At 36.9% G+C, this 22,433-nt stretch overlaps 2 protein-coding genes and 1 non-coding gene across 3 annotated transcripts; 1 reads left to right on the plus strand and 2 right to left on the minus strand.

The window, feature by feature from the left end:
* Nucleotides 1-1,806: 1,806 nt before the first annotated feature.
* Nucleotides 1,807-2,751, minus strand: LOC145684941 (trypsin-like). Its single transcript, XM_081757293.1, has one exon. The coding sequence runs from the start codon at nucleotides 2,731-2,733 to the stop codon at nucleotides 1,930-1,932; it is 804 nt and encodes a 267-aa protein (XP_081613419.1). The 5' UTR covers nucleotides 2,734-2,751; the 3' UTR covers nucleotides 1,807-1,929.
* A 1,616-nt stretch (nucleotides 2,752-4,367) lies between these two features.
* On the plus strand, nucleotides 4,368-5,411 carry LOC145685627 (zinc finger MYM-type protein 1-like). The gene has a single exon (XM_081758016.1). It carries the CDS (start codon nucleotides 4,368-4,370, stop codon nucleotides 5,409-5,411), a length of 1,044 nt encoding a protein of 347 aa, XP_081614142.1.
* Nucleotides 5,412-7,529: 2,118 nt separating this feature from the next.
* Nucleotides 7,530-7,604, minus strand: TRNAR-UCG (transfer RNA arginine (anticodon UCG)). Its single transcript has one exon. It is a non-coding gene; the product is annotated as a tRNA-Arg (tRNA).
* Nucleotides 7,605-22,433: the final 14,829 nt, after the last annotated feature.

Here is a 22,433-nt window from a genome sequence, read left to right on the forward strand (position 1 = left end):
CCCCCCTTATGTCTATGACGCACCCCCAATTGTCTATCCGTAGGTGTTCTTCCATGAAAAAAATCTTTTCGATTAATTTTACCCACCTCATCAAACATATTTATATAGATTTTAACCCCCCCCAAATATTTCAATGACGCAGTTTGCGTCATAGCCCTTCCTTGTGGGCACCCCTGTGTTTCGTTAGTCAGTCACTTTTTACTATTACTAAAGCGCTCCTTGATATTGGTCATTCTCGATTATTATTATATATCCCCTCTCCTTCCCATGTTGCAGTTCACGGCATCGGAAGTGTACTTGTTCATCTCAGCGACCTCGAAAAGTATAAATTCGACACTGATATTGGTCCTTTTGACTATATATATATATATATATATATATATATATATATATATATATATATATATATATATCCCCCTCCCACAATATTTGCGGGACTTAATTTTTATTTAAATTGCATCAGAACTGTCACTGTTTATCTTAGCGACCTCAAACTATAGATTCGACACTAATATCGGCCATTTTCGATCATTTTAAATCTCTCCCCTCCTTTAAGTTACATCGTCAAAGTGATATGACAAAAATAATCTCATGTTCGAACTTCATCTAGGTTGAAAACTTGATGGAGATCGGTCCTGTGGTTCAAGAATTATTAAATTTTATTTATTTTTATACATCTCCCCCTCCTCCCGTAAGTTCCATCGTCAAAGTGAATAGATGAAAAACAATCCCAGGCCCGAACCTCATCTATGTTGAAAATTTGATCGAGATTGGTCAGGTGGTTCAAGAGTTATTAAGTTTTATTTATTTTCATATATTTGATACATGATATGATACGATACAATATACATGATATGATACAAAAATTTTGGAGTGAATCTAACTCTTTATTCTATTCGTACAAGAAAAAGGAAGCATGATCTTAGCCTACCTAATTTCCCGGGCTAATTATACCTCCATTTTGATGTTCTTTAATTCAAACATTTCCGTCTTTTAAAAATAACTAAACTATATCATTTTTCCTTTGTTATAATAACTAAAATCCCGTCATGTTGATATCCGCGCAAATTAGTGTGAAACACCAGTTCCGCTTATCAACTACTCTAAGTTTTGGTGTTACTGATGACGGCCAACTTAAATCAAAACTGACAACGGTCGATAAAAATAATAGGCGAAACGAAAAAAGTAACATCAAGAAAAAGAAACAGAAAACTAGAAAGGATGAAAAACAAAAGGATTCAGTGTTTACATGGAATGAAATTTTACAAACGCAGTATTATTTCTGAACAAAGAGCATAAGAAAATGGAAAGTCAATCACATTCTTAGAAATGGTGAAAAGGATTATTGTTGTACGTGGTATGCGAAAAAATAAATTTATTTCGGGAGAAGCTTGAGCCCGATAGTATCCTAAATACGCCACGGAAGACGATTCTGTTCCCCTGATCCTCCACAGCATTGTTTTTCAACTTCATAAATATTTTGAGCATCGGTTATATATATAATGGGAACGGTCTTACCCGTCCCCCCCAATGTTCAAGCGAGATTTGCTCCGATGGTCAGCACTATACCAGATAAATCGTACTGACTTTACTATATTTTGCAGATTGTTCTCGGTCCCCATTTAGTTTCCAGACGTTAAGCTAAACTAAAAGTCTCTAAAAGTAAATCAAATGCGTCTTCGGGGATATGATTATTACTATTATTATTATTATCATTAATAATAATAATAATAATAATAATAATAATAATAATAATAAAAATAATAATAATAATAATAATAATAATAATAATAATAATAATAATAATAATATTTATACTTTTATTTTAGGGAAAACTAAGACAAACATACTTTACAAACGAGGGTGTACAACAATATGCACGCAAAAGAGATATATAATATGAATTTCAAGAATGTTTTGATGAGCAATTTATTCAGGAAAATATTTCTCAGACGTATTTGCCATTACATCTTCAATCCAATTTAGATAAGCAGTAACTTTCGTGTATACATTTGGTGTTCTACAGCCTGCTAAAACAGTTGAAATAACTCCTACCAATACATTATCACATATTAGAGGTCCGCCTGAATCTCCAAAACATAAACCTTTCCCCACTCTTAAAACTCCAGTACATAATGTAGTATGCGGGTCTATGAACTTCATGATTATAAGACAAGTAATCTTATCCAATATGGGTACCTCAACTTCCAATAGCACCGGAGACATTTTACCTTCAAAACTAGTGCGACCCCAACCGACCGCAGTACACATACTGTTCAGTGTGACTGCACTAGAACTATCCTTAGGCAATGTAGCCACAGACAGATTATCAAAATTTTCTAGTCCTTCTTCAAGTTTTATAAGTGCAATGTCATTATCATTTCGAATAGAATCCATATAATCGTAATGTGGAAACACATGAGAAGCAAAGCGTCTGCTAGAAGAATTCAGGTCTACTTCCGCTTCACCTGCAACCACGTAAATAGATTCGACTGAATATTTTTGCCGTGTTTTTTGATCAACAACACAGTGTGCTGCAGTAAGAATCCAAACCTCATTGAGAATAGATCCTCCACAGTGAATTTTTCCTTTTCCTACATTGACCCAAACATGCACAACATACTTATATTTTTCAAAATCTGCAACGTTTCCTCCAATAATTCTACTGTAATTTCCTGTAGAAGCAGTACATAAAAGCGCGTTTGCCAGAAGAATTTCCAAGAGATACAACATCTTAATTTTTCATTTGTATTATTGACCACACAGACAAACACTAATGACACTTTATCTTCTAAATGCGTAGGAATGTATGTCTTAAATAAACACATCACACCATATAACGATTTCATGTAGCAGTTGATTGTCTTTAGAAACGAGGGTTGGATTCTAAAATCATGTGAGTACACGCTGGGATGATTCCTACTATTGAGCATAGGCGGAGTTAGAAATTGTCTGCTGGGGAGGAGGCGGGCACTGTAAATACAAATGAAAAATGAAGGATCTTATAATTGGCATTTTTATTTTTTGTCAGAAAGTTGAGGGCAATGCTCTCCTATGCCCCCATAACTCCGCCCATGCTCCTAAGTGTCATTTAGGCCTACATTTTTAGAAAAAAGGTTTTTTTCCTATATTTCATACCCTTTGATTGAATATTTGCTACCAATTAATTTTATATTTCTATTTGCCAGAAATATATCACTAGGTGCAGATTTATTGTACAGATCCATGCATAAATCCCTTTCAGATATACTTCTTTTACAGTAAACCGACTTTTTGAATCTTACCCAATCGTTTTTGGGGGTGTAGATTTACATCTCTCTGTACAGATTCACTTTAGAGAGCATTCAGTGTATGTAGAGATAAGAACTCAGGGGTGTAGCCGAGGGGGGCACGGGGGGCCAGGCCTCCCAAACAAATTTTGTGTTCCCCCCAAACGCAAAATTCTGATTGGAAGATATTTGTACCTGTCTCATTTAAGAAAAGAATTTTTTTTTTCACAAAATTGTGTGCCGAGAAAGGTTACATTGAAATTCATCTAAGATCTTATATGTTGCGGTCACAACAATATTAATTCACAGAATTTTCGCTCATATTATTTAGATAGTATATTTTGAGCGAAATGAAGAATCATAAATATCAAGAATACAGTGTAAATCCATCCCGATCGATATTTGAAGCTGGAATAGCATAGAAACATCGTAGTGTCTAGGATGGTACAACTAGCTTCGTAACTTGGAAAATCTCAAATGTCGTTGTTAAAATATTTTAAGAGACAGACAGATATAACAAAACCTGCTGCAGCTGATGACTCCCATTTCATCGAAAAAAGGGAAGAAGATGAAAGAACTAAAGGAGAAGAAAATATTTCAGTGTCAAGTGATGTGCCAAGTGACTTAAATAATAAGGTTCCTTCACAGCCAATATTATCAGTGTTCCCAAAAGTTAAAACAGGTGGTAAAGAACGTTGTTTTTCAAGTAACTGGTACAATGGAAGAGAGTGGTTGGAATATTCAGTTTCTCGCGATGCAGCGTTTTGTTTTGCATGCAGAATTTTCAAACCAAGCTCGGACGATGCATTTACTTTGACTGGGTATAGGAACTGGAAACATGCATTAGAACGCAACAAGGGTTTTGCTAAGCACGCAGCATCAAAGAATCACCAAACTGCTGTGCTTGAGTGGAAGGAGAAGAATCTGCGAGATGCTAGCAATTCGGGAGTTTCAACACTCTTGCAAGAGAAACAACTGCACAAGTACCGTTATTATTTGATTGGTATTTTTGACATTATCAAGTTCTTAACTACAAACGAATTGCCATTGCGCGGTAAAGACGACACGTCAAACAAAAACGATACTTTGTCATCAGCAATGAGCTGCGCAAGTGGTACTGGTGTTGAGGAAGTTTTCCTATATGAAAACAGTGACAGTGAAGCATCAGGTATGTTTTTAAGACTCTTTTTATTTACTTGCAAGAGAGATCAAACTTTGCGTGAAATAAGTGGCATTATTCCTAACAATGCAAAATACTCGTCTCCCGAAATTCAAAAGGAAGTGATTCAAATTGCAGCGGATTTAGTTCGGGAAGATATTGCTTCCAGGGTAAATTCTAGCGATTGTTCGTTTTTTACTTTGAAAGTCGACTGTACAAGGGACAAAAGTGGTGTAGAATATCTTTCTGTAATCGTGCGATATGTAATTCGAGGACAAGTATGTGAGAATCTTGTAGAGATGATGCAGATTAATGATCAGAGTGCAGCAGGAATAGTGAATGCAGTTCTTAGTGTATTGAAGACTGCAGGTATCAACGAAAAAAACATTCTTAGTCAGTGCTACGGCGGCGCAAATGTTATGTCAGGGAGGCTACAAGACTCAGTTGGAAAAACTATGCCGTATGTTCACTGCTTTAACCATCAGTTGCACCTAGTTGTTATACATGCCCTTTCTACTGAAAACAGGATTCGACAGTTCTTTGAAGTATGCGACGCAATTTTTAACTATGTTAGAAAACCTATTATAATGACGAAGTACAAAGGTACAAAGCTCAAACGTTTGCTAGAACATCGATGGACTGGCCATTTCGCAACAACAGAAGCTATTGTATCCAGTCACCAGGAAGTGGTAGCGCTTTTCACAGTTATTGAAGAGGAAACTGATCTCGATGGAAGTCTCTCCATTAAGGCTTCAGGTCTGTTACAGAAGATAACTAGACCCATGTTCAAGATTCTGGCGTGCTTTGTGAGGAAAATTCTAAAGATTGTGCAACCTGCTAACGCCATGCTGCAGTCTGAAGCAATTGATTTGTGCTCAGCAGTTGGTGTTATTCAATCCGTCGTCGAAGAAGTTTCTTCGTTACGCACTGAAGACAGTTTCAATGAGTTGCAAAATGAGATACGTCATGAATGCTGCTTGTAGACGATCCAAGAAAGCTTGAACAAGACCACTCAATACCTCAAATTTACACGTTCAAAGGAGTATTATTCAAGACACTTGAACAAGTGTCTCGAATGGACTTGAAACATCTTTTACACGATCATAGAGGCATGTTTTATAAACTTGTTGATAGAAGGCAGTCCAAAACAAGTGAATGTAACTATGAAAGAAAAGAAAGAGAAACTGCGTACTGATTTAGTTCAGACCTGCACATGAATAGCTATAATATTAGCATATCTTTCCTAACTTCTGCAGGCATTTCTAATTTAATAGATTATATTAAATAATTTAGAAAACAGGTAAATTGATTTTGCATCAAGCGCATCGAATTTTCACTAAGTATTTTGTCCCTTTTACATTAAATGCGGATTAGGCTAGGTGATGTTAAGAGTACACAGCTGCTTACGTATAAAATCTTTCTCTACACTAAACTTTTTTAAAAATCTGATTCTTCAAATGGCGTGCTGATGACAGAATCACACTCAAAAAGAACAAATCGAACTGTTTCCTAAAATTGTGTGTATCACGAGGCAATTACTGCCTTTTGATGTTATTTATGCTATGGCATAGAAGAGTGCTTAAACAAATGGCTGAAAACACAGAAAATCAAATGAAGAAATTATAGTATTTTTTCAGGTACTGGACTTACCGCCCATATCTGCATCAGATTTTCTTCACAAACCTATCCCATATTTGGTACTGTTTAAGAATAACCCGTGAAACGAATAGTAATTTCACTGTTAAAATGTGTGAGTGCGTATGAAGGAGGATTGTCTGAGACACCGCAATAATTTCCACTGTCGGAACATGCCTGTATAATGTAGGAAACCAGTATTTTATGTTGAGAAGTTTAATGTTACAAGCATTAAATCATTACAAGGGCTATAGTTGAGTTCAAATGAGTGGATATGATGTCAAGGGCTTGTTGCACTATTCTTATTATGCATAATTCTTATTCTTAAGTTTATTACATCATAACCTCCGTCGATGACGCGCCTGCTCCCTACGGACGTACTCTCGTGTAGACCCATTCTATGCTCCTGCCCTGACACTGTTAAATAGCATTCTCGATTTTAGTGTTTTCTTTTCACTTTTTATATGCGGCATATGTCAGGATGCACATTTATACCTTACGGGAAAACACTCCTAAAATTAATCTGCACGCATGAAAGCAACCTCCATCTTAAGAAATAACTTCTGAAGTACTACTTGTACCTTTCGTGATAAAATAATTAGATTACAATAGGATCACATGTAATCATTTCCAGAGTACTACAATCTGCGAGCATATTCTCAATCTGTACGCAATTATTTGATAACAGAAATTAATAATAGTACAAAACGTGTTATTAAATCGAGAAAATTCAGTTATATATTTTTTTATTTCATAGACTCTCCTTTCTTAATTTACACCCGGTATTCTTATATATTAAATTCTCAAATTAATACTTATACTTCTCATTGCCTCAAAATTTAACAATAGCTATGGGGATGCAAGCAGTATAACTATATAAATAGTGTATATTATCAACAACAACAACAAAAAAATACTCACATATTTCCCGGCGCAGATATTAGCTTTTGTTTATTATTAGGCTATAGTGCATACTTAGAACATCAGATAATTATGGAAAAAAGTAATGAAAAGATATTTATTCAACAACTGCCGCTCTGTCTCACGACGCCATCATACTTGTTTTGTATTTTCTTGCACTCAACTCGAACGCTGATTGGCTATTGAATGCTCTTGAATTGGATTGTTTAGAACAGGACCGAAACGAAATTTCTTGAACGAAACTATTGAATTCAAGACAAAAATGACGTCAGTGTTGATGTCTCTTTTAGGGATTTAGGATTTGGATTTCTGGGCTTTCGGCATCTAAGGCCATTTAGCCCTTCACGATTTGAGGGATGACGTCCCTCGGCGAGCACACAATCCGGGGAAAGGGAAGGAATAAAGGATTGGGAAAGGAAGGAAGCGGCCTGGGACCTATAAGTTAGGTACCACCCCGGCATTTGCCTGGTGTGAATGAGGAAAACCCAGGAAAACCTCATTCAGGGTGGCTGGCCTGAAAAAGCTGTTACACTTTTTCGACCGAGTGACCCCACCGGGAATCGAACCCGGGACCGCTCGCACCGAAGGCGAGAGCGTTAGCGACTACGCTACGCGGGGCCACTGATGTCTCTTTCATCAAATAGTCTTGAATGGTCTTGAACAAGAGTCTTGTTCAAGCTTTCTTGGATCGTCTACAAGCAGTATTATGATTAGTGTTAAATATTTAGATGCGGGCAATGATTTTTGTGGCCCGTATGATCCGAAAAAATAGATTGAGAAGAAGAAGAAGAAAATGTATTAAATTAATGGTTATCTGTTTATCTAAAAAAATGTTGAACACCGGAAAGAAGAAGTAACTGTACTCAAGGTAATTTTGAATAATTCTCAAATATTATGTTATAAACGTGCGGATAAATATAATAATATAATAATTCCTGAAGAAAGTGTAACAGATAACTTAATAATTACGAAATAAAACAAGTTATTGTTTATTTTAAAGGTGGAAAGTAAAATAAAGCATGGCTTTGAGCTAAGTAATTTTTGCTCGGGAAACTAATCTTACCGAAGTTTCATGTTGCACCTGATAATATGTACTCCTGATTCATATACATATATAATGACAAAATTCCAGTAATCAACGATTGACGTCGCAATTCAAAATTTCTTATATTTATTGAATATGCATATTGTACTGAAATCTACATAAGCTACTCCGACAAAGAATTCAATAATGGCAGTACATTTCTATAATGGAGCATTATGTTCACAAAGGTGGTAATAGTTTGATTACACATCCTCAATTGTTCTGACACCTCAAGAATAATGTATTTACGTTGAACGGTATTTCACCTGGAGCTATGCATCAGGATAGACATTCATCATCAGTAAAATATTATTATAACGTGGGTATTAAATGTGTAATCCCTGGTATTAAGACGTTCGTTTCGATTCCATGAAAGAAAATCAGGCTTGTTTATAGCCCGTTCCCCCCGTTCTTTATCACTGGAACTGGAAGAGTCACAGGTCGAAACAGGAACTATTACTATTTCACTATGATTTTTGTCGAAATCGCAATGATTTGGTATAAAATGCCTGTTCCGAGCTAACTATATCCACTTCCCGTTACTAGTAAACTGCAAAGAAAATGTCAGTTTTAATATACCTACATATATAATACAGTGGTGCCCCCCCTCATGTCCATGACGCGCCCCCCTCAATTGTCTATCCGTAGGTGTTCTTCCATGGAAAAAAATCTTTTCGATTAATTTTTACACTCTCTCAAACATATTTATATAGATTTTCAATCCCCCCCAAATATTTCAATGACGCAGTTTGCCTTGTGGGCACCCCTGTATAATAATACCCATGAGCTAAACTTACTGAAAAGTGCAATGAGTGAATTTTTAAGATCATTTTAGCAAATTTTTGCAAATGTTACGAAAACTGGTTAACTACTTCTAATGTGATCAAAGATAGCATTATCTAACCTTAAACTTACTTTAAGCTAATAGCTATTGCTATATCTAAAATCAACAAATCAAGATTTACCTAACCACATTTAACTCAAATGCTATTACTTTCATTAATTTATTCTATGTAGAAATGAAACAAAAATTTTCATGTAAACTTTTCTTTCGTAAAGTAAACGCAAACATCAAATATGCATTAAATAAGCTACCGTACATGAAACGTTATGACAAAAAATCTTCCAGTAGTTAATCATTTCCAGAATAAATCTCTCAGGCATGTTGCAGGAAAAGCAAAAACTGATCACTAATTCCCATATGTTTGTAAAATTTTCTCCTCCACAAATAACAGCTCAAATGCAATATGAGATTGTCGCTTTTATAAGTAGGAGGAAGACTTCTTTTCAGCTGAAACCATAAATTTTCTATATTTTGTGTATTCGCTCCTTTGCTAGGATCTACGAAGTTCATTGAATGATTAAGAGTGAGATGTTGCCAACCTTCTTTCCAGAGGGAGCTGTATCCCTTCCAACAATCGGCAATAACTGTCGATTTTTTGTTTACGTGTCTTGATATAATATCGACATATCGATATATATAATATCGACTTTTCTATAAGTTACGTGTATAAAAAACAGACATTTGAAAAAAACATGAAAAAGAACGATCACAGAAGAAAACCGTTTTTTACAACATTAGTAGTAGTATCAGTCCAATAGCTGTAGTATTAGTGTTAGTAGTAGTAGCATAAATAGGATTAGTAGTAGTAAGAAGTGATTAGAACTCTTACCGAGGTTGATTGGGTTCTGTTCTGGACGTAAGTTTAAGTAGCAGTAGCAGTAGGAGTAGTAACGGTAGTAGTAGTAGTAGGAAGAGTAGTATCAGCAGTAGTAACACTGTTAGGAGTAGTTGTAGTAGTAATATTAATAGTAGTAGTAATCTCATCATATTTATTCTGCCTTTATTGGCAGGTCACTTGCCGCAGCTGAGAAGCTTCCATGCTCCATGGTCCTCCGCTAACCTTTTCGTCTTCGCGTATGATCTTTCTGTTTTAATATCATCCATTAATTGTACTCTCCTTCGCCCCCTCCCTCTCTTTCCCGCCACCATACCCTCTATGACGTCCCTCATGATACAATCTCTTCTTAGGCAATGTCCCAACCAGTTTCTCTTCCTCTTCCTAATAATATCTAAAAGTGTTCTTTTCTCACCCACCATTTCTAACACTCTCTCATTCGTTTTCCGCTCGACCCAACTAATTCTTTCCATTCTTCTCCACACGCACATTTCGAAGGCTTCCAATCGATTTTCGTCACCTTTATGTAATGTCCACGTTTCCGCCCCATACAGTACAACACTCCACACGAAGCATTTTATGAGTCTTTTTCTCAACTCTTTGTTCAAGGTCCCACAAAACAGACTTTTCTTTCTTTTAAAGGCTTCTTTCACCATTCCTATCCTTGCTTTTATTTCACGTTCGCATTTCATGTCATTACTAAGAATACTACCCAGGTATCGAAAACTATTCACTTGTTCTATTTTCTCCCCTCCTACTTTTATATTTGACACAGACCCCTTCGTTCCAATCACCATGGATTTTGTCTTTCTAACATTTTATTGATTTGCTTTTCAGATTCTGCAACAAGCGCCATATCGTCTGCAAATCTTATGCATCTAATCAATCTACCTCCTACCGAAATGGCATCATCATCATGTAGGCTTTTTTTCACTATCTCTTCTAGATAGACATTAAATAGTGTTGGTGAGATGCAGCATCCTTGTCGAACTCCCCTTCCAATTGCACTCTCTTCCGTCAGTTCTTCCCCTATCCTAACACTTACTTGTTGGTTCATGTATAAGTTTCTTATGAGTCTTCTATCTTTCCATTCCAACCCTATCTTTGTTAGAACTCCCAACAACAATTCCCAATTCACGCGGTCAAAAGTCTTTTCTAGATCAATAAATACAACATACACCTCTTTCCCTTTTTCTATAAATCTTTCACCGATCACCCTTAATAATCCAATAGCATCTCTTGTGCCCTTGCCTTTTCTGAACCCGGACTGCTCTTCATCAACATCTTTATTTGTTCTTCCATATAACCTTCTGTTCAGTATTCGGAGCAGAATTTTAGCTGCATGAGATATGAAACTAATAGTTCTATAATCCTCACATCTCTTTGGGTTGGATTTCTTAGCCATCGGTGTCATGATCGTTTTCAGAAAGTCTCTTGGCCATTCTCCTGTTTCATATATTTCATTACATAGTCGCCACAATTCTTTCTTTCCCTTGTCTCCTATATTTTTAATGAATTCGATTGGTATGTCATCTATTCCTGTTGCCTTTACATTCCTAATCTCGGATATAGCCTTTTCAAACTCATCCCGAAGAATATTAAATCCTTTATCATCCTCGCCTACTTCATTTTCCACTTCAACATTTAGGCTACACCGTCTATCCCTACTCTCATATAAGTCTTCAACGTATTCTTTCCACCTTCGACAAACACCATGTGCGTGGGTTTTCTCGGGGTTCTCCCGTTTCCTCCCACTTTCTTCATTCCACCATATCATTCATTTCTCATAATCACCGTCTCCTTTAGCCTAACCGGCATAACCATGGGACGTATAACTCAAAGATTTCATTTCATTTTTTTCTTTCCACCTTCCTATGACCTCATTTCTCTCGCTGACTACCTTCCCATTCTTATTTTCTACTGCCATCATAATACTCCCTTGTTTCCTCCAAAATTCCATAGATTTCACCTCCTTGTACATTTCCTCATATTTCCCAACTCTTTCTAATTCTTCTATGTCGGCCTTTTTTTTTTTTTTTTGTAAAACTCTTCCCTCTCTCTGTCTGTTTCTCTTCGTAATTCATTATTTAACTTTCTGTACATCTTTCTGCGCTCTTCTGTATCAACCTGTTTCCACATCTTCCTCTCCCTCATTTTCTGCAACATCTGCTCTGTAACCCATGGTTTCTCAGCAGTTTTGTGTTCGCGGTAACCTACTGCTTCTTCTGCAGCCTGCTGTAAGTAACGTTTAATATGTTCCCACCGTGCGTTACTACCTGCGCCTATCCTTCCCTCGTTTGAACATTTTTCTTCGAATTTTTCAGCGAAAAGATTTCTTATTTCCTCGTTTTTCAACTTTTCAGTATTCAACACTTTGTTACCTACTTTTCTTCTGCCTACATTTTTCAGTTGAATATACTGAGAGAAATGCATACTCCAGTCGGCATGTAAATGCTGTTTTTACCAGGTTACGCGCGTCACCTCATTAAGTAATGTTGTTTCATCCGTAGTACTGTCTACACCACCGTCCAGCGAAAATTTTGTATTGTAGGACCACCATTTCAAATCTAGAATTAACGCCATACCCATTCCGACGGTGGTAACTTACGTATATAATGTTGTTACCACCTTCCCACGATTGTTCCCTCCTGCTTCTTTCTAAATCTGTGACTCCCTACCTTACGAGAGTAATAGTTTTTAACACGAAACCAATCATGTGAATAAAATTATCCAATCACAGCGAGTCTAGTTCGACGCCGAACTCCAGACTTGGCATGGTGTTCCCACTTGCTGTACTTTTATACATGAAATTACATTACTTAAGGAGCGCACCCGCGTAAATACGATGTATCCACACGGAAATCCTAGTCCTTTTTTTCTCAGTGTATCTACTTCGGCCAGCACAAGATTATGATCAGAGAAAATATCAGCCCCGGGAAGGGTCTTCGCGTTCTTTAAGCTATTCCGATACCAGTCATGAATCATAACATAGTCTATCTGATATCTTTCGCCGTCTATGGTGATTTCCATATATATCTTCTTCTCTTGTGCTGATTGAACCAAGCGTTCCCAATTACTAGTGAATTCTGTCTACAGAAATTCACCAGTCCCTCTCCCCTTTCATTTCTTTCGCCTAAACCATATTTGCCTACGATACTACCTTCCTGTTTTTCTCCCACAACTGCATTGAAATCTCCCATTAGAATTATGCATGCACCCTTCTTCTCCCTATCTATAATTTCTTCTATTTTCTCATAATTTTCCTCTACTTCATCATTTGCATGCGAAGTCGTCGGTGCATATGTCTGTATCACCACTAGATCCTTCGTTTTCCCTTTAAGTCTTAACATCATAACTCTATCATCAATAAATTCTACTTTCACTACCTTCTTCTTTAAGCGCTTTCCAAGAATTATTCCTACGCCACTATGACCGCCCTTTTCATTACCTGAGTAAAACATTCTATATCCTTCGCTGTTTAATACCCCATTACCTTCCCATCTAACTTCACAAACGCCTACCAAATCTAAATTATTTTGTTTCATTTCTTCTTTAAGATTTTCCAATTTTCTTCCCTGTAACATAGTACGTACGTTCCATGTCCCTATCCTAAACCTTTTGCTCTTCCTTGTTTTTCTTTCTCTGTTTGTCTTCCCCCCATTATTACTTTCTCGTCCAATAGTCCTTCCCAAGCCACCCCCTCCCGGAGATCCGAATGGGGGGATATTTTACCTCCGGAACTACATTTTGACCTGCGAAAGACCATTGTTCATATGTCCTCTTTTTGCTGCCAGCAAACTAGGGAAAAAAGAGTGGTGGTTTCCCGTTGCCTTCCACCCCGCAGTATCCCAGCCGTTAAAGTCACTCTGACCACTCCTGGGACTAATGTTAAAGTTGCCGTACCAATCACTATGATTTCCGCCAACTTGGCTACTGGAGAACTGCTGCCTTCTCCCAGAACACTCTTCGTCTGGCTACTCCATTTAGACCAATTCGGCAGGGGTGGCCCTTCTGGTAGTGAACTACCACCGACACAGCTCTAAATTTCACTGTAGCACGCAATCCTCCCCACCCGACACATAAGTGTCTTCGTAAAGGTGGTGTTTATCGAGTAGTAGTAGTAGTAGTAGTAAATATGGTGGCATTAGTAATACTAGATTAACAGTAATAGTAGTTGTAGTAGTAGCAGACGCAGCAGCAGTAAAACTAGCAGTAGTTGCATTAGTAGAAATTGTGGTGGTAGTATTAGTAGTGGTGGTGGTAGTAGTAGTAGTAATAGTAGTAGTAGTGGTAGGAAAGGGTTAGAAGCCCCGCAAAAGTTGATTGGGTATAGTTCTCGACATAAGTGTAAGTGGTGGTAGTAGTAGTAGTAGTAGTAGTAGAAGTAGTAGCTGTAGTAATAGTAGTAGTGGTACTAGTAGTAGTATAAACGAGTTAGAAGCTACGCAGGTGTTTCTTAGGGTTCTGATCTCAACACAAGTATATTAGTTGTAGTAGTAGCAGTATTAGTAGTAATAAAAATAGTAATAGTGGAAGTAGGGTAGCAGTAGTAGTGGTAGTAGCATTAGTAGTAGTTGTTGTTGTTGTGGTATTACTGGTAGTAGCTAGGGATGGCCAAAAATGTTCGGATCCGGATATCCCGGATCTTGCCGGATCCGGACCTAGAGCCGGATCTCGGATCTTAATTCGTATCCAAACCTACATCTGAAATTATGATGATAGAATGGAATATCTAAAATTCGTTAAAACTTTTTTTAGGATTCACTGATATAGTAGGTTGCTGTGCTTTTAAATGTTTCCATAACACGTTCGTGTTACCTTTGTTCTTTATTTTATTTTAACCTTGCAATATTTACATGTTGCACTTTCTGTCGAAGTCTCTTTAGTAAAATGTTTCCCAGTTTGATTCTTCCCATTTCAGAGTATAGTGAACTGTCTGAAAACTGATTTAAATGGTAACAAATTCTTCTGTTTAGCTCCTCTTCGAAACTTAATGTTAGCTTCACATTGAAAATATTTATTTTATTCTTAGAAAATAAACTTTCTTCTTTTCTCATATACAAATGAAATATATTTTAGATAAGGCCCTTCTAATCGCAGGGATAGTAGACAAAACAAACTCTTTATTAATAGTAGTTTCTGACTCACGAGTCCAACCACCAACAAATGTAATAATGAATATCTTTCACTTCGAATTCGAAGGTATATACAACAAAAAATATGGACTGGTTGGCGTGGAACAACAGTAGATTTAAACATAGACACGAGAATTTCAGGAGGGCGATATGGTTGTGTTTGTTGTATGACTTTATTACCTAACTTATGGCTTGCCCTTCTGAGGTCGGGAGTTTGTTGAAGGAGTAAAGATTTCTGTTATTTTTTCTTCACTCTCCTGGCTTCTTTAAGTCATACATTGCAGGACGAGACCAAAACATATTCATGCATCGAATCATTGAAGCGTTTTGTGTATTAGTGTTCAAAAATATTTAACATTCGCATTTGTTCATGTGATCTCAGGTTCAATTCTCGGTGGGAACATACATGAGAAAATTGAAAGCTGAAACAATATGAAAATAGTATATAAAAGTCAAAACATTGATATTAAAACTTTAGCTATCTATTGGGACTGTAAGGCTGTAGTTAAATTAACCCACACGTTTCGTGAAGATATATTACGTCCTTATTGTTTATTTACTATAAGCTACCAGATACATCCTCAGAGACCATTTTACACTGTAGTAATCAACAGATGAAAACATTGGAAAAGGAATGAAAGGAAGGTCTCGAGAGCCTTAGATCAAGGTGCTAACCTAGCATTTGCCCAGTATAACTGAGGAACAACCCTGGAAAATCCTCAGTCAGGATGGCTGGTCTCCGAATTCAAACCCGGTATTATCCAATTGCGGAGCAAGAATCCTAACAAGTAGCCTGAGCTCGTTCCGTATTATTACTATTTAATTAACGTAATGTTTTAAAATTAGTGCAAATTAAACCGCACTTTCTTTATTGCTGATGTTGTAGTTAATAAGCCTACATGAGACATCAGTCCCCCATCAAGAAAGAATACTAGAACTGGAATTCAGGAAGCGGGGGTGAAGAGATTAATAAGGATGAGGAAACTATGTACGATGCAAAAACTGAGTAATATTAGTCAGATATATTCACTTACATATGTCAATTAATATTTCTCTGATACAGTACACTCTTACTTTCTATAGTAGCCCGCTTTTGGCTTGCTTTTGTAAACGAACACACTAAGCACGTACATATAGGCGCAATGTCCGTGCAAAGAAACATAGGTAAAACTAGAAAAACAAATAGGGAAAGCGAGGGGAAAATGATCAACCGCCCTTCAACTCGAAAAAAAAGAAAACTAAAAATAACTAAACTTAGAGCTACGAAAGACGCGAGGCGAATTTTATTGAAAAGATGGTTTTTCCTTAGTGATTAGTTGTGCTAACTATGAACATGAATTAAAAAGAAAACAAATAGTTTCCCAAACTAGTTGAAAAGAAAACATTGGATAAAATTTAATAATAAAGAAGCCATTTATGATAATTAAAACAAACTAAATTCTTGGCACGACAGTCCTTTGGTTCCTACCAGCGGGCTTACGTTGAAAGTGGGGATGTGTAGTCAACGCATCGACACCCGAAGTCCCTAATGCCGGCTTTCTAGACTGCAGTCCGCTACCTCTTACTTAAGATAACTCCCCAATTGTCCTCACGATGCTGGGTCAACATCGAAATTGTTGAGTGCCTCTCCGGGAATTGAACCCATGACCACGGGTACCTAAGGCACGCTCTCTGTCTTCTATAGACTATAAGCTATAGGTACCCACATTGTCTAATACAGAAATAAGTTCTGATTCTAGCTGTGATGGTGATAGTTAAGGTTCACAGAAGCATGATCCCAAACCCAAACTCAGATATTGATGTCACTGGAATGCCTGAAAAGTCATTGTGGGTAAGTGAATTGCCCACTTGTCAGGATGAAGGGCGATTGTGATGTGAAATGCGGGGCTGTCAAAGGTACTACTTATGATAATTGGATTTATAATATTCTATATTGCCATAAACCTTCTTCAGGAACAAAACTGTAAATCTTAGCTTTGAAAATGTTACACAAGGAGTTTTATTGCTATCATTAGGTTCCATTAGGAATTATCGGATTTATTTTAACGCTTAACTTTTACATCTCTTCTGATTTACGAATATTTAAATCGCGATTATCCCCTTAAGGTCAATTAGTGATATTTTAAATCATTTCGAACCAACTTTATATATGGTTAGTCTTGTTATATGGGAATAATTGAGACCAGAAGCAGTCTACAGGCTAAGTCCAAAAGAATCTTGGCCGACCTCCTGATAAACCACGTCTTTCAGCAAGGTGAATTGTGGCAATCCGATACCCACATGAGGAAATCTTCGGTTCGGTGTGATAGCTTCCATAAGAACCAGCACTCTAATCAGTGAAATGTGCTTTGCTAATTTTTATTCAATGTGAAAGTACCTAACTTTATTGCTAAAAAAGAAAAGGCATTTATTTCAAACAAGTCGCCATTACAGTTTTCGTATTTGAACACAACACTCATGAAAAGTCATGTTAAAGCGCAACTTGCCCCTGAAAAAGAATATTTATCTGTTTTTAGTTTCTCGTGTTCCCCAAAGTACCGGTACATGCGGAATTAGCGCTCGCCTTCCGCTCGCATTACCTAGGTAAAACGGCTACGACCTTGGTACTAGCATTTGTTTCGGTGTCCAGATCTCAAATATTTATCTTTCAGCCTGATTCTATGTATGAATCCGAAATTTCAAATCTAGATAAGGGGCACCAAAAATCATAGTTTATTCTCGGTGCTCATATTGTGATTTATTAAATAATTATTAAATCTAATTGTAAGATATACATTTGATATTTAGAGCAGACTGAGCAAGATAAATATACTTAAAAACTAGTCAATACGTGTCTTAATTGTTTGTTTTCTTAACTGTCAATGAAATAGGTGTATTGAGGAATTTTAAATATTCGAGTTTTCTATTCCGGTTTCAAATATAAATATGTGTATATTTCATCTCGGACCTACAACCGGGTGAACCTAGATTCGACATTCAAATTTTCATTCGGGTCAAATCAGATAATTTTTTTAGTAAGGCAAGCATTTGATCTTTAGTGTAGAAGAAGGAGACATAGACTTGTCAATATCCGTCTTAATTTTCTGTTTTCTTCTTCACTGTCAGGACTTCGTGAAATTATTTTCGGTGAATTTTTGATATTCAAGTTTATCACAATTTGGGTGGGATGTGGGTTTGGATAAGAATAAAGATCTGAGATCCGGATTTCGGATGCAGATCCGAATTTCGAACCCAGATCCGAGATCCGAATCCAGATCCGAGGTTTGAGTTACGGATCCAGATCCGAGATCCGGACCCAGATCCGAATCCAGATCAGAGATTCGAGATCCGGATCCAGATCCGAAATCCGAGATCCGGATCCAGATCAGAGATTCGAGATCTGGATCCAGATCCGAGATCCGGATCCAGATCCGAGATTCCGGATCCAGATCCGAGATTCCGGATGCAGATCCGAGATTCCGGACGCAGATCCGAGATTCGAGATCCGGATCCAGATCCGAGATTCGAATCCAGATCCGAGATCCGGATCTTCCGATCCGGCCAGGTCCGGATCCGGCCATCCCTAGTAGTAGCACTAGTATTAGTAGTAGTAGTAGGAATGTTTTAGAAACCACGCAGGAGTCAGTTGGATTCTGCATTCGACATAAAAGTAAATAGTAGTAATAGTAATAGTAAAAAGATTAGTAGCAGTAGTAATGGTAGTAATAGAAGTAATGGTAATAATAATAATAATATTAGTATCAATAGTAGTAGTAGTTGTAATAGTAGCAACGGAACAGAGTTCCCGCAGGGGTTGGTTGTTTTCTTTTCTCGAAATAAGTATAAGTAGTTGTAGTTGTATTAGCAGTAGTAATATCAGAAGCAGTAGTAGTAGTGGTAGAAACGAGTTAGAAGCCCCGTAGGGGTTCGTTGGATTCTGTTCTCGACATAAATATCACTATATAATATTAGTGCTGGTATTAGTAGTGGTAGCAGTAGTAATAATAGTAGTAGTACCAATAGTAATGGTAGTAGTAGTAGCAGTACTAGTAGTAGTAGTGAGAGCAGTAGTAGTAGTACTTGAAGTAATGGACGTAAAAGTAGTAGGAACGGGTTAAAAGACCTGCATTGGTTTTTTGCTTTCTGTACTCGTCATAACTATGAGTAATAGTAATAGTAGTAGTAGTAGTATTAATAGTAATAGGAACAGGTTGGAAGTCCCGCATGTGTTTTCTACATCACATAAATACAAGGTGCGGCACGTAAAACCGGTCCGTCGTAATATTCTGGTATATTGTGTTTTTGGCAACACTTAAATAATCTACCTTCCTACCCAGAGATGGTGTGTCGAGGTCGGGTCGACTTACGTGACCTGCAGCAGTCACGTGCAGCCGCAGCCAGTGAAACTTGTCGAAACCAGTTGAGAAAAAGGCCTCGTTGTGTTAAGCCGGGTGAGTGTCAATGTGTGATAATGCCGTATTCGATACCCGAGCGTGTTGCCATTGTTGAAGGGTTCATTCTCACTGGATCTTTTGTGAAAACAAAGAATTTGTTTCGGGAGAAATTTCCAGGACGTTCCGTGCCAGCAAAAAGCACCATTCAGGGATTGATTGAAAAATGGCGGCGTACAGGATCGGTTCAAAATGCTCCCAGGAACAGACGACCATCTGTCTGCACACCTGAATTAAAGATGCTGGTGGAGGAGATAATGACAAGAAGTCCTCGAAAGTCAACCAGGAGATTGAGTCAACAGGTTCATGCGAGTGAGAGAAGTTGCAGACGTGTTTTAAGGGGACTGAAGTTAAAACCGTACCGGATAAGTGTTGTGCAAGAACTGAAGGAGCCTGACCTGCAGAAGAGGGTGCATTTCTGTTCATGGCTGTTGAGCAATGTTGCCAGTGGTTTTTTGGATTCACTAATGCACATCATGAGTGACGAGGCGTGGTTCCACCTGTCTGGGTACGTAAATTCCCAAAACAACCGGTATTGGTCGACAGAAAATCCACACGCAATCCACCATGTTACCTTATGCTCGGCATAACGTAACATGGCCCAGTGCTTTTGGGCACCTTGTATATTGGAAGGGAAATTTTAATTTTATTTAGAATGTCAGAAAAACATGTTTTATTTTGTAGTAGGAAACTGTAGGTCGCAAATTTTGCGTAATTTCAGTTAAGTAAATCGTTTCAACGAATATTACATGAAGAATATATGATTAGTAATTATATTTTGTATATTTCACGTATTTATCCAAAAAATATAACATTATTTTAGAAAATAAGTGTATATTCCAGCTTTTCCAATGGTTTTCAGTTTAATTTATAGATATTTCGGCATAGGGAATCTTCACAAGAAAACTAAAATTTTAATTTCGTAAATCTTCTTCAAAATTCCAAATTAAGAAAGTCAGCCATAATTTCTTCTTGGTGCATCTCTTTGTTTTCGGAGTAAATTATTTGATTGGATAATCCGCAATCACAGCTGTGGCAGAGATTTTCGGTTTTCTTTGATCTTAGCACCGAAGCCTATCATCCGATAGTTACGTCACAATTATCTTCCAATTAGGGATCATCTTCCCGTTGTTCTTTGTCTTACATCTTCAGCCATTACAGGAGACAGGCGTACAGTGTTCGTCGTCTGTAGAAATTGTGAAATAATTAGTCTTTATTTTAAAACTGTGGTTTATTCTTAGTTTTGGTCTTGCATCAGAAGTTATCAGCGGATATAGACGTGCTGTGTTTGGCGTCTGAACGAAATTGTTAAATAATTAGTATTCTAAATTGTGAAGTGTTTTCGTCTTACATCAGTGTTGTTTGTATGGAATGATGCTTCTTGAAAACTTTAATGTTCTCAAACAGCGAGAAATCGTTGCAGAAGTAGAATAAGACGGTGGCAAATACTTAAATCTTGAGTTGGTGTGTTAGCATCGGAGAAGAAGAAGTTGAGTGGCATTCCATTGTCACTAGGAAAACGACATCGCAGGTATTTGTGGATGTAAAATATATATTTTGACCACTAAGAAAATTCCTTAAAGGAATTTTAGTGGAAGCTATTCATCATAATTTTAAAACTCCGTTTGGAAAATCGACGTGGAATGGATTAATGTAAGTAGGAAACCAGTGGAAACGAAATTTAATTCAGGTAGTGGCAACTTCTAAATTCCTTGTCTTGGCGGAACAAACGAGTGTGATTTTCTTTTCTTGTGCTTGTGTAAAATATTAACATGATGTGTTAAGTGCATTAAGTTTTCCCCAACACCGCACACATACAGGTCTGGACAATGTGACATCGTGATTTCATTCAATGGGGGGGGGGAAGGGAAGAAACCTAGATTATCTCAGCACAGAGCGATTGTCATAACAACAAGAAAACGTGTGTACCACACACATTTTCCCCCAGTGAAAAAGATGTTTACATTCCCTGAAACCTCGAAATTATTCATTTTTCGGTAGTACTGCTCAAAATTAATTTGTATAATTTGGCATGTTTCTTTGGTTTTTAAAATAATTCTAAACGTTATAATAATTTTGGAAGTAAGTGTCAGATTCACGGCTGAAGTCAAGTGCAAGGGTACATGAATTTTGCGTACCGGTAACAGGAAACTATCGTCATTAGACTAAATCTCCGTGATATTTTATTCTGATACCCATCGAGTTTTAAAAATTTCAGTTCTAATGATTATTAGTAGAAATATTTTTGTTCTTTTTTTTTAAAGAAAACTCAGAATTTCAGAGCGACACTAAAGTAAATAACAACTGCGTCTTTGGTTATAATGTGGTAGCAAAACAAAATATAAATGCATAAATGAGAATGGTGCTTCATAAAATATGTGTGTGACTTTTTTTTCTTGCTTAGGTTAAGTTAGTATAGTGTAGCTAGTTTAGGATAGGGATTTTAGGTTTAAGTTGTGTGAATATGTTATATGAGTGTCTACCTGTGCTAGATTGTTCAGTGGGTCCGAGCTAAAAGAGAGGTAGCGAAAAGCGTAAATCCTCTATGCCGGCCACAATCTCAATGCGCAGAGGATTTTGAGCACCAAAGAATAAAGAAAGAAAGTAAAATGTAGCTAACCACAACCATATGTAGTGAAGTTTTTTTTTTCTTTCAATAGTGTAGTGTATTTATATTGTGTTATTTTCATTTGTTCTGTGTCGGTCTGATGCGAATATTTATAAATGTGAATGTTTGAAAAGTCAAGAATATTAATGAATATGAATATTTCAGTAATATCTGTGGAAAATTAAATAATGTTTAGGCTCTGAAAGTTAGAAAATCGATAATGTTAGTTTCTCAGATGGGTATGTCAGTATGAGCAAGTGTAAAGTTTTCTTTTATCAAATTTCTTGTCCAATCCTCTTTTCATGAATATTGTCCAATAAAATTTACTAGCCGTGGAAAACCTCTTTCTTTTCAAGAACAGAATAAAATTATCTTGTAGTTTTAAGTAATAGAAATCTTGAGTTACAGTTATGTTTTGGTATGTAAATGAAGCATGATCAAAGCAAAGAGCAGTACGTACAGAATAACTTTTATGGGAAAATGAGAATAGCTGTGAATTGAGGGAAGAGACTT

Source organism: Thermobia domestica, chromosome 5 (genome assembly GCF_964235325.1).
Source record: "Thermobia domestica chromosome 5, izTheDome1.hap1.1, whole genome shotgun sequence".
In the NCBI taxonomy this organism is placed as follows: Eukaryota; Metazoa; Arthropoda; class Insecta; order Zygentoma; family Lepismatidae; genus Thermobia; species Thermobia domestica.